Source organism: Orycteropus afer, unplaced genomic scaffold, assembly GCF_000298275.1.
Source record: "Orycteropus afer afer isolate SDZICR_OR568_19922 unplaced genomic scaffold, OryAfe1.0 scaffold00845, whole genome shotgun sequence".
Taxonomy (NCBI): Eukaryota; Metazoa; Chordata; class Mammalia; order Tubulidentata; family Orycteropodidae; genus Orycteropus; species Orycteropus afer.
The window spans coordinates 53327-68399 of NW_006922432.1; the positions used below are offsets into that span (position 1 = coordinate 53327).

The 15073-nt window shown below is 44.2% G+C and overlaps 1 protein-coding gene across 1 annotated transcript in view; it reads right to left on the reverse strand.

The window, feature by feature from the left end:
- LOC103212086 (synaptic functional regulator FMR1-like) overlaps positions 1-15046 on the reverse strand; it is a gene marked incomplete at its 3' end in the record, with an annotated part of 65799 nt that extends 50753 nt beyond the window's left edge. The window contains exon 1 of the mRNA XM_007958085.1: positions 14892-15046. Coding sequence (XP_007956276.1) covers positions 14892-15046 — 155 coding nt within the window. The remainder of the gene's footprint in view (positions 1-14891) is intronic.
- Between the last annotated feature and the right edge of the window lie 27 nt (positions 15047-15073).

Sequence of the window (15073 nt, forward strand, 5' to 3'; positions counted from 1 at the left end):
CGCTGCCGCCGCCGCCGCGCTCCTGCACGCCCCTCGACAGCGGCGCCGCCGTCACCACCGCCGCCTGCACTCGCCGTCGGCTCGCCGCCCGCTCTGAGGCGGCCCCTCACCGGAAGTGAAACCGAAACGGAGCCAAGCGCCTGACTGAGGCCGAACACCGAACGCCGGGCCCGCTCCGCGTGTAAACAGTGAAACCGCGTCACGTGACCCGCGCCGCCCCTCCCCCCGCGGGCTCTGCCCCTCGGCCCCGCCCTTTCCCTCCGCGCGGCCCCCAGAGCGCGCGCATGCGCTCTGTGGGGATCCGGCACGGATCCCAGGCGAGACGTTGGGCGCGCGGGCTCCGCGGGCTCGGGAGATGACCGAGCGCTGGAAGGCGGGAAGGGCGGCGACAGGTCGCGTCGCTTTGCTTAGCCTGGCGATGGCCAGGCCGCGTGTTTCTGGAGAGGGGCGAGTGGAGGCGTGGGAAAGGCCCTCTCTTAGTGATCGCTGGCATTCACCCATCTGAGGCCGGGTTGCTGGGGATGGAAGGTGGTGGTTTATTTTGTTTTGTTTCTGAAAAGCAACAGCAGAGGCTTATTGAGCTGGAGGTGGAGTGGGCGACAAGAATAAAGGTGAATTAGATTGGAGGAAACTTTAGTAAGTGGCAACCCGTGCGTGTGACCCTTAGAGGCAGACGGGCAGAGGAGCACCAACTCCCACCATGCTGTTCTGTGCAAGGCCCCCAAGTCCCTTGAGACTCCGTGGCTCGTGAAAGGAATGGACTTCTGGAAATTTTAGCTTTCCCTCAAACCCAGGACCGACCCACTTGTTCCATTCCCCTTAATTCAGTTTAATACTTTTACTTGACATTCAGATAAAACAATGTTAAGCACTTGTTATTTTCTCTACAGTTATTTCCATCCCTACTGTATGCCCTCCCTGTACCGACAGGGTGAGTAGGCATGTATGTGGCAGGCAGGCAGGCAATATGTCTACAGGGGATCTGCACGACCTGTTTCCTTGCAAGTCACCCCTTTTAACTTTTACTCTCTGTTGTCTGTTGTTGTTATGTGCGGTGGAGTCAGACCCGCCTCATAGCGACCCCTCCTTGGATTCAGACCCGCCTCCTTGGGTTTCCGAGGCAGTATCACTACGGAAGTAGATTGCCCCATCTTCCTTCCGAGGAGTGGCTGGTGGGTTTGAACCGCCAGCCATCTGGTTAGCAGTCAAGTGCCTTAGGCACTATGCTACGAACCACCAGCCTTATGGTTAGCAGTCAAGTGCCTTAGGCAATAGGCCACCAGAGCTCCCTAACAAGCAAGCTGGCATGTAGAGTTGGGGATGATAAATGGCATGCCACAGGAAGATCAACATGTTGTTGTTGTTGTTGTTATGTGCTGTCGAATTGTCTCTGACTCATAGAGACCCTTCCTTGGTTTTCCAAGGTGGTATCTCTACAGAAATCGATTGCCCAGTCTTCCTTCCAAGAAGTGGCTGGTTGGTTTGAACTGCCAACCTTCTGGTTAGTAGTCAGATCCATTACCCACTATGCCACCAGAGCTCCTTTACTCTCCACAGCAGAACAAAAGCCAACTGTTGTCATTCCTGAAAGGTGCTGTATCCACCTGGGCCTTTGGAAGGCTTCTACTCAACTTGGAAGCTGATTGAGTGCCTGCTAGTTGTAGTTAGGTGCAGTGCACTGGGTTCTGACTCATAGCGGCCCCATGTACAACAAAACCAGACACTGCCGAGTTGTGCGCCATCCTCACAAGCCTTGCTATGCTTGAACCCATTGTTACAGCCACTGTGTCACTCCATCTTGTTGAGGGTCTTGCCCTTTTTCACTGACCCTCTGCTTTCCCAAGCTTGATGGCCTTCTCTAGGATATGGCCACTTCTCACCAAAGTACTTGAGACTGAATCTCACCATCCTCCCTACTAAGGAGCATTCTGGCTGTAGTTCTTCCAGGACAGATTTGTTTGTTCTATTGGCAGTCAGTCTGTGATCTAGTCAGTATTCTTCGGCCACACCATAATTCAAATGCATCAATAGTTTTTCCATCTACCATAGACTGCAGGAGCCCTGGTGGGCCAACATTTAAGCACCAGGCTGCTAACCAAAAGGTTGGCAGTTCAAACCCACTTTGATGGCTCAGCTCTTTTGGAGATAGACCTGGCAATCTGTTCCCATAAAGACTGCAGCCAAGAAATCCCTAGGAAGCAGTTCTACTTGGTCACATGGGATTTCTGAATCCAAAATCCAGTGGACGGCACCTAACAACAGCAACCATGTGCCAGGCACTGTGCTGGCAATATATTGGTGAGCAAATACAAACAGACAAAAGCAGAACTGCCAACACTGAACTTGAAACCCAGAGTACTGAAAACCAAAAACCAAACCGGTTGCCATTGAGTTGATTTTGACGTCGGGTGACCCCCTGTACTGCGGAGTAGAACTGTGCTCCGTAGGGTTGTCGGGGCTGTGGCCTTTTGGAAGCAGACTGCCAAGGCTGTCTTCTGTGGCACCTCTGATGGATGTGAACTGCCAACCTTTCAGTTAGTAGTTGAGTGCTTTACCACTGAAGGATGTAAATTATCAGAAAAGTAAATGAAAGTTGCAGCTGCCATAGAACTGTGAAGAGTGAGTGCTCCTTTAAAGGTGGGACATGACCCAGCCTGGGGCGAAGCAGGAATGTTCGGGAAAGGGGAATGACTCCAGCTGGAAGTTGAGGGGTGAGAGGTAGCTGGCAGATGGGCAGCACTGAGCCGGAGGCAGTAGCCCAGAATGAAAGGCGTTGTTCGGGCCTCAGTTCCCTTCCCACCCTAGCCCTAGCCTGAGCTGCTCCATCAGTGCTGGGAGACTCCAGCTTTAAAGCTGCGGCCCCGAGGCCACCAGCAGCAGGAATGATCCCTTGCACTAGATTCTCTGGAGGAATGAAGGATGGCAAGACTGCAGAGGAGAATCTCACCGTAGGCCGGATGGGCGCAGAGCCCCAGCACAGGCCCAGGTACATTAGAATGATTATACCTTCCCCTTGCAGAGAGGGCTTCAGTTTCGCCCTTCACAACCACCTTTACTGCAAGCCACAGGCTTCCTGTCCCCCAGCGGTGCCCACTACTTAGCACCATCAGCTAATTTCTATGAGCTAGTCATCATACCTCAGGTGTGGCGAGTGGAGTGAATTTGGCACATTGCCATCAGGATTCCCTTCCAGGCCCCTCTCATGTTTAAGTTATATTATATTGTTCATATTATTTACATTCGTTTTCCTCATCTCCCTCAATCCCCACTCTCATTCTTCTGGGCACCCACTGCAATAGGCTTGCTATGATACTTGATCATTTAAGACACTTCAAGGAATGTCAGTGGACTGTGCTCTCCATTTCCCACTTTTCTCACCCAGCACTGCATCTTCGAGCGGTCTCCACTCTGCTGGGTGTACACCTGTTGTTGTTGTTATGTGCCGTGGAGTCGGACCCAACTCATAGCGACCCCTCCTTGGGTTTCCGAGGCGGTATCACTACGGAAGTAGATTGCCCCATCTTCCTTCCAAGGAGTGATGGGTGGGTTTGAACTGCCAGCCTTCTGGTTAGCAGTCAAGTGCCTTAGGCACTACGCTACCTGCTGCTGAGTGTTCCATAGATTTTACTTACATTTTCCCTGATGATCGGCATCTAGGTTGCTGCCAACTCTCTGGGGCCACACTGTGATGAAAGCCCTTGTGAATATCTTCATGAACCTCTGGGAAAATTTCTTGTGTGCTTATGGAACTTTGTACTAACGGCCTGCTTCCTCGCCACGCTGCTTAGCATAGAGCAGACATTCAGTAAGCTTTGAACGCCTCAGCTCTACAGATTTCAATCACAAGAAATGTGTGAGTTTCTTCAGAACAGGAAAGATGTCTTATTTATCTTTGTATCCCTGGCCCATTGAAAGCAATTTGGGTAAATATTCAATGAATGAATAAATGCTTCCACCTAAATGTACTGGGGCTTGGTCTTGCCCACTTGTCTCTGTGTCTCGGCCTCACTCTGATGTCTAGCTCTTGAAATTTCCCCTTTCAAGATAAAAACCAGTTCCTTTTAAGATAACCCAACTGATTTCAGACACGGCTAAGCTCTGCTCAAGACTTTGTTCCTCCCATATTCTCCCCTCTCACACTTAATGACAACCCCTCCTTCCAGTGGTAGCTCAGGCCTACAATGGAGTCCTTTTGGACTCTCTCTCACACTCTGCAGATGCAAAACCATCTGCAAGTCCTGAGTCCAGAACCTATTTCTCACCACTTCCACTGCTGAAACCCTGTTCCAAGCCCTATTCCTCTCTTTCCTGGGTGACTGCAATAACCTCTTCACTGGTCTCCCTGCAGCCACTCTTGGCCTCCTTTGTCTATTCTCAGCACAGAAAACAGAGTGATCCTGTTAAATTTCCATCAAGTCGCTCTGACACTCTAAGCCCTCCAAAAACCAAAATCAAACCCACTGCCTTCAAGTCAGTTCCAACTCATACAGACCCTATAGGACAGAGTACAACTGCCCCCATATGGTTCCAAGGCTATAAATCTTTGTGGAAGCCGACTCTGCTGCAGAGTGGCTGGTGGGTTCAAACTGCAGACCTTAATGTTACCAGCCAAGTACTTTAACCACTTGCATCGCTAGGGCTCCTTTAAAGCCCTCCAATGATCCCTGAATCGACTTGACCAAAACCGGATCCCTGAATCGACTTGATGAAAACTGGGTCTGCAATACTCATTCATGCACTCAGTATATATTTAGTAAGTATTTACTGTGTTCCAGAAGGAGCTCTGGTGGTGCAGTGGTTCAAGCATTGGGCTGCTAACTAAAACGTCAGTGGTTCGAACCCATCAGCTGATCCATGGAAGAAAGATGAGATGTTCTGCTTCTGTAAAGACTGACAGCTGTAGAAATCTGTGGGACGGTTCAAATCTGTGTCCTAAGTGGTCACTATGAGTTGGAATCCCCTCGCCAGCAGTGGGTTTGGGTTTTTTTTTTTTGGTACTATGTTTCAGACATTATTACACCTCAACATTATTACACCTCAAAACAAAAATCTTCACAACTGGATCAATAAGCAATATCACAATAAATGGAGAAAGGATTGAGGTTGTCTGCAATTTCATTTTACTTGGATCCATAGTCAACACCCATGGAAGCAGCAGTCAGGAAATCAGATGTCATATTGCACTGGGCAAATCTGCTGCAAAAGACCTCTTTATAAAGTGTTAAGAAGCAAAGATGTCACTTTTAAGACTAAGATGTGCCTGACCCAAGCCATGGCATCTTCAATCACCTCATATGCATATGAAGGTGAATAAGGAAGACCAAAAAAGAGTTGATGGGAGCTCTGGTAGCATAGTGCCTAAGGCACTGACTACTAACCAGAAGGTTAGCGGTTCAAACCCACCAGCCACTCCTCCGAAGGAAGGCTGGGCAATCCACTTCTGCAGTGATACCGACTCAGAAACCCAAGAAGGGGTAACTATAAGTCGGGTCCAACTTGACGGCACATAACAACAACAACAACAAGCTTTTGAGTGGTGGTGTTGGTGAAGAATACTGAAAACACCATGGCCTGCCAAAAGAATGAATCTGTCCTGGAAGAAGCGAGAATGACCAGACTTCCTCTCACCTACTTTGGTCGTGTTGTCAGAAGGGACCATTCCCTGGAGAAGCATATCATGCTTGGTAAGGTGGAGGGTCAGCAAAAAAGGGCAAGATCCTCAACGAGATAGATTGACACAGTGGCTGCACTGATGGGCTCAAGCATAGCAAGGACTGTGAGGGTGGCACACAACCAGTGTTTCGTTCTGTTGTACATAGGGTCACTATGAATTGGAGCTGACTCAGGGCACTAACAATTACAACAACATGTTCCAGACTCTGCTAGGCACGGGGGACACGGCAGTGAAGAAAACACTGTGCTAATGGATCTTACATCCTAGTGAGGGGATGCAGAGCCTGCCTGGTGTATCCAAGAAACAGCTGGAATGGAGGGGGAAGGATAGAAGGTGAGACAGAGGAAGTGACAGAGGTCAGCTGGTGTAGAAAACCAGAGGCCAGTAGAAACAAGGACTTTGCCTTGTACTCTGAGTGATTTAGGCGTCATTGGAGGGTTTTTGCTCCTCACTCTAAGCTGGGTCCCCAGTGCATAGCACAGGGTCTGGAACATGGTAAGTGCTTACTAAATATTTATGGAGTGGATGTATGAATGAGCGCTGCGGATCAAGCTTGAAGTCAAGTTGGCTCCCATGCTTATATTTATCTGATATGAAAATGATGCCTCAGCTCTTCGGGCTCTGTGTTGGCCCCTAGCTTCCATGGAATTGCTGCCAGTGGTCTTTGCGTTGATCCATTCTATATTATTTCCTCCTCCTTTGCAGCTCAAGCCCTCAGAGTCTTTGTTCATGCTGCAAGTATGTTCTACCCTTTCCAACTCCTACATACACCTCAAAGCCCTGTTCCTTTATTTATTTCTCATTTTTTATTTCCACCGATTCTGGCAATTTTGCCTCATCTTCACCTCTCCTTTGAACTAGACATTAGAAAAAATGTCATATTGATAGATTTATGATTTAGAACAGTTTTAGATTCAGAGAACAATTGGGCAGATGGTACAGAGAATTTCCATATACTCCCACAACTCCCCCTACACACCCACAGTTTCCTCTGGTATTAATATCTTACATTTGTGTGGTACATTTATTATAATTAATAAACCAATATTGATATATGATTACTGAAGCCCACAGTTTACATGAGAGCTCAGTCTTTTTGTTGAACAGTTTTTGGGTTTTGACAAATGCATAGTGTCATGTATCCATTATCATACAGAATAGTTTCACTGCCCTAAAATGACTTTGTGTGTTTCACCTACCATCCTGACTACCACTAATCTTCTTACTGTCTCTATAGATTTGACTTTTCAAGAATCTCATATAGTTGGAATTGTACAGTATATAGCCTTTTCAGACTGACTTCTTTCACTTAGCAGTGTGCATTTAAGGTGGCTCCATGTCTTTTCCTGCCTTTATAGCTCATTTTATTACTGAATAATATTCCATTATGTGGATGTACCATAGTCTGTTCATCCATTCACCTCTTTCAGGACATCTTAGTTGCTTCCAATGTTGGGGAATTATGAATAAAGGTGCTATAAATGTTTGCATGCAGATTTTTGTTGCACACATAGTTTTCAACTGATTTGGATAAATATCAAAGAGTGAAATTGCTTTTTTGTATGAGAAGACTATGTTTAACTTTGTTAAAAACTGTCCAACTGTCTTCCAAAGTGGCTGTACCATTTGCATCCCCCCAGCAACAAATGAGAGTTCCTGTTGCTCCACATCCTCATCAACATTTGGTATTGGCAGGTTTTTTTGTTTGTTTGTTTGTTAGTTTTTTGTTGTTTAACCATTCTAGTAGATGGTACAGTGGCTAAGTACTTGAATGCTAACTGTAAGGTTGGTGGCTCAAACCCTCTAGCCACTCTTTGGGAGAAAGATGTGGTAGTCTGCGTCCATAAAGATTATAGCTTTAGAAACCCTACGGGGCAGTCTGTCCTATAGTGTTGACATGGGTGTGACTCAACTCCGTGACAATGGATCCATGGATTAGTAGGTGTGTAGTGGTATTTCATTACTGTTTTAATTTGCAACTCCCTAATAGCTCTGGCAAATAACAACAACAACAACAATAGCTCTGGTGGCGTAGTACCTGAGGTATTTGACTGCTAAGCAGAAGGCTGGCAGTTCAAACCCACCAGCCACTCCTTGGATAGAAGGTTGGGCAGTCTACTTCCGTAGAGATACTGCCTTGGAAACCCAAGGAGGGGTCACTATGACTCAGATCCGACTTGACGGCAGTGCGTTTAATAACATATTATGTTGAGCATCTTTGCATGTGCTTATTTGCCATCTGTGTATCTTCTTTTGGTGAGGTTTTGTTTGTTCAATTCTTTTGCCCATTTTTAAATTGGGTTATTTTGGTATTTTGACTTATAAGAGTTCTTGTATAGTTTGGATTCAAGTTCTTTATCAGATATGTGTTTTGCAAATATTTTCTCCCAATCTGTGGCTTGTCTTTTGATTGTTCTAACAGTGTCTTTTTTTTTTTCTTTAATTTTTATTGTGATTTGGGTGAAAGTATACAGAGAAAATTCACCTTCCATACAGCAGTTCACATTCACTTTGTCTCATGACATCAACTACAATTTCCCACAATGCAACAGCTCCCCTCCCACTTCCTCCCCATAGTTACCTCTTCCCTGTGTCCTTCCCTCCCATGCAGTCCTGCCTCCCTGTGCCTACACAGCCCTTCTATTCTCCCATGATTGATCTCTCCAAGGAGCGTATCCACCTAATGTAAATGTTCAGCTCATATGCCTGTCTTTTGTTTGGCTATAGTCTCAGTGGTTCCATCAGGCCCTATCAGACCAGCAAACCTGGTCCCTTTATATTTTTTTCTTTTTAAGGATTTTGAGTTTTGTTCCACATTGTTCTCCCACTCTATCGAGGATCTCCTACATAGATCCTCCCCCAAGTAGTTGACAGTGGTAGCGGGCACCATCTAGTCCTTCTTGTCTCATAGTCATATAGGGTGAGGGTTGCATGGTGTATCAGTCCTTTGGACTAATTGTTTCCATGCGTCTTTGGTTTTCTTCATTCTTCTTTTTTCTGTCTAACAGTGTCTTTTGCAGAACCGAAGTTTTTACTTTTAATGAAATATACTTTGTCAATTTTTTCTTTCATGGATTGTGCTTTTGTCATTGTATCTAAAATGCTATTGTCAAACTGAAAGTCATTGAGATTTTCTTATATGTTACCTTCTGGAAGTCTTATAGTTTTGCATTTTAAATTTAGGTCTATGATCCATTTTGAGTTAAACTTTGTGAAAGGTGTAAGGTCAATGTCTAGATTCATATTTTTCCATATGGATGTCCAGCTCTTCCAGCACCACTTGTTGAAAAGATCATCCTTTCTCTATTGGATTCCCTTAGCTCCATTGTCAAATAACACTCTAGTGTATTTGTGGGGATATATTCATGGGCTGTCTATTCTATTCCATTGATATATTTGTCTATTTTTTCACCAATGCCATATTGGTAGTAGTAAGTAGTAAGTCTTGAAGCTGGGTAATGTCAGTCCTCTGACTTTGTTGTTCTGCTTCAATATTGTATTGGCTACTCTGAGTCTTTTGCCTTTACATATAAACATTAGAATCACTTTGTCAATATCCACAAAAAAATTTTCTGGAATTTTGACTGGGATTGCATTGAATTTGTGGATCAGCTTGGGAAGACTTAACATATTAACAATATTGAATCTTCTTATCCATGAACATGGAATATCTCTCCAATTATTTAGATCGTCTCTGATTTCTTTCATCAGAATTTCATAGCTTTTCTCATACAGAGTCTGCACATATTTGTTTTTTAGATTTATACCTAAATATTTCTTTTTTGAAAGTGTAAATGGTAATGGTATTGTAATTATATGCCAATATTGTTTTTTATTTCACATTCCAGTTGTTCATTGCTGATACATAAATTTCCCTATAAGCACTACTTTCTTTGCATACCACATATTTTAATAAGTTGTATTTTCGTTTTCATTTAGTACAAAATAATTTAAAATTTCTCTTGAAATATCTTCTTTGATTCATATGGTATTTAGAAGTGTGTTGTTTAATCTCCAAATATTTTTGCTTTTTCCAATTATCTTTCTTTTACTGATTTGTTAAATTTAATTCCATTATGTTGTGTGAAAATGTTTTGAATGATTTTCAATTTTTTAAATTTTGAAAAGTATGTTTAATGGCCCAGGATATGGTCTATCTTGGTAAATGTTCTGTGTGAGCTTGAGAAGAATGTGTAGTCTGCTGTTTCTGGATGAAGTGTACTATAAATGTCAATTAGATCCATATTTATAGCCCACAGATCACCAATAACCCTACATGAGTAGAAAATATTCATCTTCAAGATGGTGCTTACATGTTCAGGAACTATTTCATTGTGAGATAACCACATTATTTTCTCTTTTCCATTGAAGACAAATAAGCACATGATCTGTGGCAGACACTAGGTTGGCTAACTCAACCTCCATTCCCAACCTCATTCTCCCTGACCCATCTTTTCTCTAGATGCTCAAAAACCTAAGTATGCATGTTCCCAGCCACCTTTGCAGTGAGAGTGGCCCCATGACATAATTTGTGTAGATGAGATGTAAACATAAGTTTCCAAAGAGGCTTCTGGGAAAGCATTTGCTTTCTTGAGAAAAGGGATGAACTTGGTTGATGTATTCTCTTCCTCTATAATCTCTGCCTTGATTGTGGATATAATACCTAAAGCTAGGGAAGTCTTGAGGGACTGGCCAAGAGAATCACAGTAGTGGCAGTGAATTGATGCCAGCAGCTTCCTACCACTAGGCTTCTGGTTTGAGGAAAAATAAACTTAGGCCTTTCTAAAGTGTCTTTCCTGTAACTTGTAGCCACATTCATTTCTAACTTATAAAGCACATAAGCACATAACCTATGTGGAATACAAAGCCAAGAAACCAGACTAACAGATAAACACTAGGAAGACAAGGAGTAAGGTCACCTACAATGAAAGAGTAATGCTGAAATCCACCTAGTCAAAGTACTAAAGCAGAGATTAGTCTCAGTGTTTTTCAAATACCAACGACTAGAGCTATGCTGTTTGCCATTTGTTACATATGTCACATGGCATGTGATGGGGATGTTGACTCCTTGTAAGCTCAGAGTGCCAGTGGCCAGTAACATAAGAAAGGGAAGTTTTCATAAAGATGAGATCTGTAGCAGTCTCCACTGAAATGGATCAAAGGAGAGATTGTAATGTGTTCTGAATTAGGGATTGGAGACCCCCTCCTTTGCCAGTCTTTCCAGGCAAGTTATTTGATCTCCCTGTCCTTCAGTTTCCTTATCTGAAAAATGGGGATAATGATAGTATACACCTCATGGGGTAGTATGTATCTCATAGGAGTGTTTAGAGTGTTCAATGAGACAATCTATATGACAAGCCTAACCAGTGTTGGCACGTGGTAGGTGCTGTGTCTGAGTGTCCTAGGGCTGCCGTAATACAACTACTATGCCTGAGTGGCTTTAAATAACAGAAATTTATTTTCTCAGAATTCTGGAGGCTAGAAGTTCAAATCCAGGTCTTGGCCAGTGTTGGTTCCTTCTTTTGATAGCCTGGGGTGTTCTTTTGTGACTTGGCATTTCTTGGCTCTATGTAGATGATCCTCACATGCCGTCTGTCTTTCCTCTGTATGTGTCTCTATGTCTATTCTGATCTTTTCACAACTCACAATGGATTAGGTTTAACATGCACCATACACTGATATGACTTCTTTGACACCTGTTTTTGGCAAAGGGGACACAATTCAGTCCATTACACGCTGTATCAATGATGTTGGAACTGGACTGAGGACCTAGCCCTCTGTATGTATTGCCATCACTAGCCCTGACCCACACCAAACTTTGCCTCACTGTGGGGCCTGGCTTGTTCTCACGTTACAGAGTGCTCTAAGAAGGTTCTTTGTTCTGTGGCAGAGGAATTTTTCTAAGCCGTGATGGATCTCTGTTTGGTCATTCATTTGGGCTTGATGAGTAGAGGGTCAATGATATTTTACCTGAAGGCGATAAACAAAGTCCTTCCCTTGAACAAATGCTTAGTAAGAATCATATTTAGAGTTCTACTTGGAATCAGCAAAGCTTGGAGATTTGGATGTCCTTTCTGAAATATGCATTATTTTCTATTTCCAATTTCCTGGCATTTTTTTTTTCTCATCTTCTTTGATTTTTCAACAAGTAAGGGGCTCAGTTCGTTTTTTAAAAAATTATTATTGTGTAACAAGAAGTCTTGAGGCAGGCGGTGCTGGGCTGGTATGGTGGCTCCTTCTGCATCCAAGGACAGTGAGTGTCCTGCTCTTGACATGTGGTCCTTGTTCTCATGCTGGCAAATTGATTACTCCTTCTCCAGGCCTTGAATTTACATTATAACAGCAAAAGGGGGGGGGGTACATAGAGTACAGAAGGTCCCTATCAGCTGCTCTCCCCCTTTTCTTGCTGTCTGTGTGTGGGGGGGTGTTGCTAAGGAAAATAATAGCTCTCTCAGGAGGCCCATCCCATAGACTTCTGATTGGGCCAGGGTAGCCTGAGGACTCTCATTTTTTAGCCAGGCACATTGCTGCCCTAAACCACATTAGGTTTCTTTGTGAAGGAGATAAGAATGGTGTTGGGGATGCTGCTAGCTGTGGAAAATGCAACCTCAAAATATAATCTGTGATTATCATATTTTAAAGGATCATTCTAGAGCTTTCTTGCTCTTCTCTCTATTGACAAATTTGCCTTCTTATAATTACTAGGAAGAACTATTTTCAATAACCTTTAGTACCTAGCCAGAGCAGGCCTCAGACCCTTCCTGTATAGCTGACATAAAAATATCTCAACCATTTTATAAATTAAGGGGAACTGGAGAAACCAAGGAACTGTCACAGACCAGAGGAAACTAAAGAGATAGGATGACAAAATGCAATGCAGTATCCTAGAACAGAAAACCAGAGAAATCTGAATGAAGTCTGCATTTTAGTCAATAGTAGTCGCACCAATGTTGGTTTCTTAGTTGTGAAAACTATGTCATGGTAGTGTAAAATGTTAACATTAGGGAAAACTGGGTGAGGATTATACAGGAATTCTATATTATCTTTGTAACTTTTCCACAAATGTAAAATTACTCCCGAATGAAAAGGGTATTTTAAAAACTGTTGTTGTTGTTGTTATGTGCCGTGGAGTTGGACCCGACTCGTAGCGACCCCACCTTGGGTTTCCGAGGCAGTATCACTACGGAAGTAGATTGCCCAACCTTCCTTCCGAGGAGCGGCTGGTGAGTTTGAACCACCAGCCTTCTGGTTAGCAGTCAAGTGTCTTAGGCGCTACGCTACCAGAGCTCCTATTTAAAAAATTAAGAGGATGTTAAAAAACTAAGAATCTCTGATGGTGCAGTGCCTAAGGCATTTGCTTGCTAACCAGAAGGTTGGCAGTTCAAACCCACCAGCCACTCCATGGAAGGAAGATGGGGCGATCTACTTCCATAAAGATTTACCACCTCGGAAACCCAATGGAGCTTGCTATGAGTCAAAAAATTGACTTGATGGCAGTGAGTTGTTTTTTTTTTTTTTAAGGGGATGTTGGAGGAAAAAGTTGTCACATGACAAAGTAAGTGTTTGTATTTCATTGACAGCAACTGCAGTGAGAGTGAATGGGGTCCAAATGTACTGGTATGTGCCTAAGGTATATTCACAGGTGGAATTTACGCTTGTCCAGAAGAGTGCTGGGGGAAAGGGCCACCATGGATCTGTTTCACATGAGAGATGAGAAGCTTCTTAGGAAAGAACTTGTACTTGGAGTATAGAGATCAAGAAAATGTGTCAAGGACAGAGGCCAATATGTGACAGAAGTGATTCTAAGTGTAATGTGGTATTTGTCACTCCGATTGTGCCCTAGCCCCAGAGATCACAGCTTCATGCCACAGGTCTAGGTGTAAGAGAAGCAGCACAAAACCTCACAGGCATCAATTGTGTTGGGGCCAAGATCTTCTCCAAGCAACGGAGATGACCCCGGCTGTTTGAGCAGTGATGGGAGTGTGCTTCTCCAGTCTATTTATTCCTCATAGCACCGTCAGCAATGCACCCGAGCATTCATTGTCCATGTTAGTGGACACCGGTAGCAGCAATGGTCCAACAAGAGGGCAGATGTATTAGCAATAACGGTTCTTGTTGGCAGTGGTAGCACAGTTTAAGTGATAGGAGATATCAGTCCAGGAGAAGAGAATGGTAGAAAATGCCACAGTAGCCGAGAAGGCAGGTTCTAGAAGAACATAAGAAGCACAGCCAGTCTTTTCAAGGAACTGCAGAGGCTGAGATGTGAGTGTCTTTTTCCACCTAGGTTGCCATGACCTGGAAATGGCAGTTTCTTCAAGAATGTAAAGTACATAAGGCAGAGCCTTACTGTAGAGCTGATTGCTATTATTGAGATTCTTTTAGTACATGAGATCTGACCTACGAGTGCTGACCAAAATGTAGCGTGATCAAAAAGGAAATGAAAATCAGTTTGGTTTGAAAGATGTGTATTTGAAAATGCTACATTTGCCAAGTAAATGGTAATCCTGACTTGTAAGAGAGAAAATAACAAGCTACATTTTGAACAGACTATTATTATGAGTGGAAAGTGACCCACTGATTATTTGGGAGAACTTCATTCTTCCACACTAGAATGTGTAGAATTGACGCAGCAGTGTTAATCTCACCACTAGCAAGTAAGACTGTATGAGGAACACCACAAATGGCACAAATCTGGTAGCTTTTCATCATCAGAGGCTTCTTTACCATCATGAATTTATGAAAATATTTGTAATAAAATCAGGCACCGTTTTAAAACTGGAAGTAGATTTATGGTTAGAAATGATAAATCCTCTAATAGTAGTAGTTCAGCCACAAAGCCTCAGAAGTGAAGAGGGAGACTTTGTGAATATGGATCTCAACGCCAATTTCTCTCACTCTCTTGAGGGGAGTGGATGCTGGGGCCTCCAGGCTGGTGGGCGTAAGTGAGGCCTTGGGCTCTGCAGGAACCCCAGTGGAAGGAACTGATGTGGCACTTTCTCCTCCACAGACTGCAGGAATCCCTGGGGAATAGTATCCAGGAGCCCTTGCCTGAGTGGGGAACACTGTGCATTCTGGGAAAAATTTGGTGGTTGGAGACACGTGCAGTGATTGCTCACCACGGGACTGGCAATCTCTCTGCTTTCATTCTGTTGGCCTGTGGGGCTGTCTTTTTCACCTTCCTCTGCCTGCCTCAACTTGTTAGATGATTCCAACTCACGGAGACCCTCCGTCCAACAGAACGAGACGCCGCCGCTCCCGAGTTATCCTCACGAGGGCCTGCATGTTCGAGTCCGTCACTGTGGCTGCTCTGCCAGTCCATCTCCCTGAGCGTCTCCCTCGCCCTCGCTGGCCCTCTGCTGCACCGAACGTCATGTCCTCGTCCAGTGATTGATCCTTCCT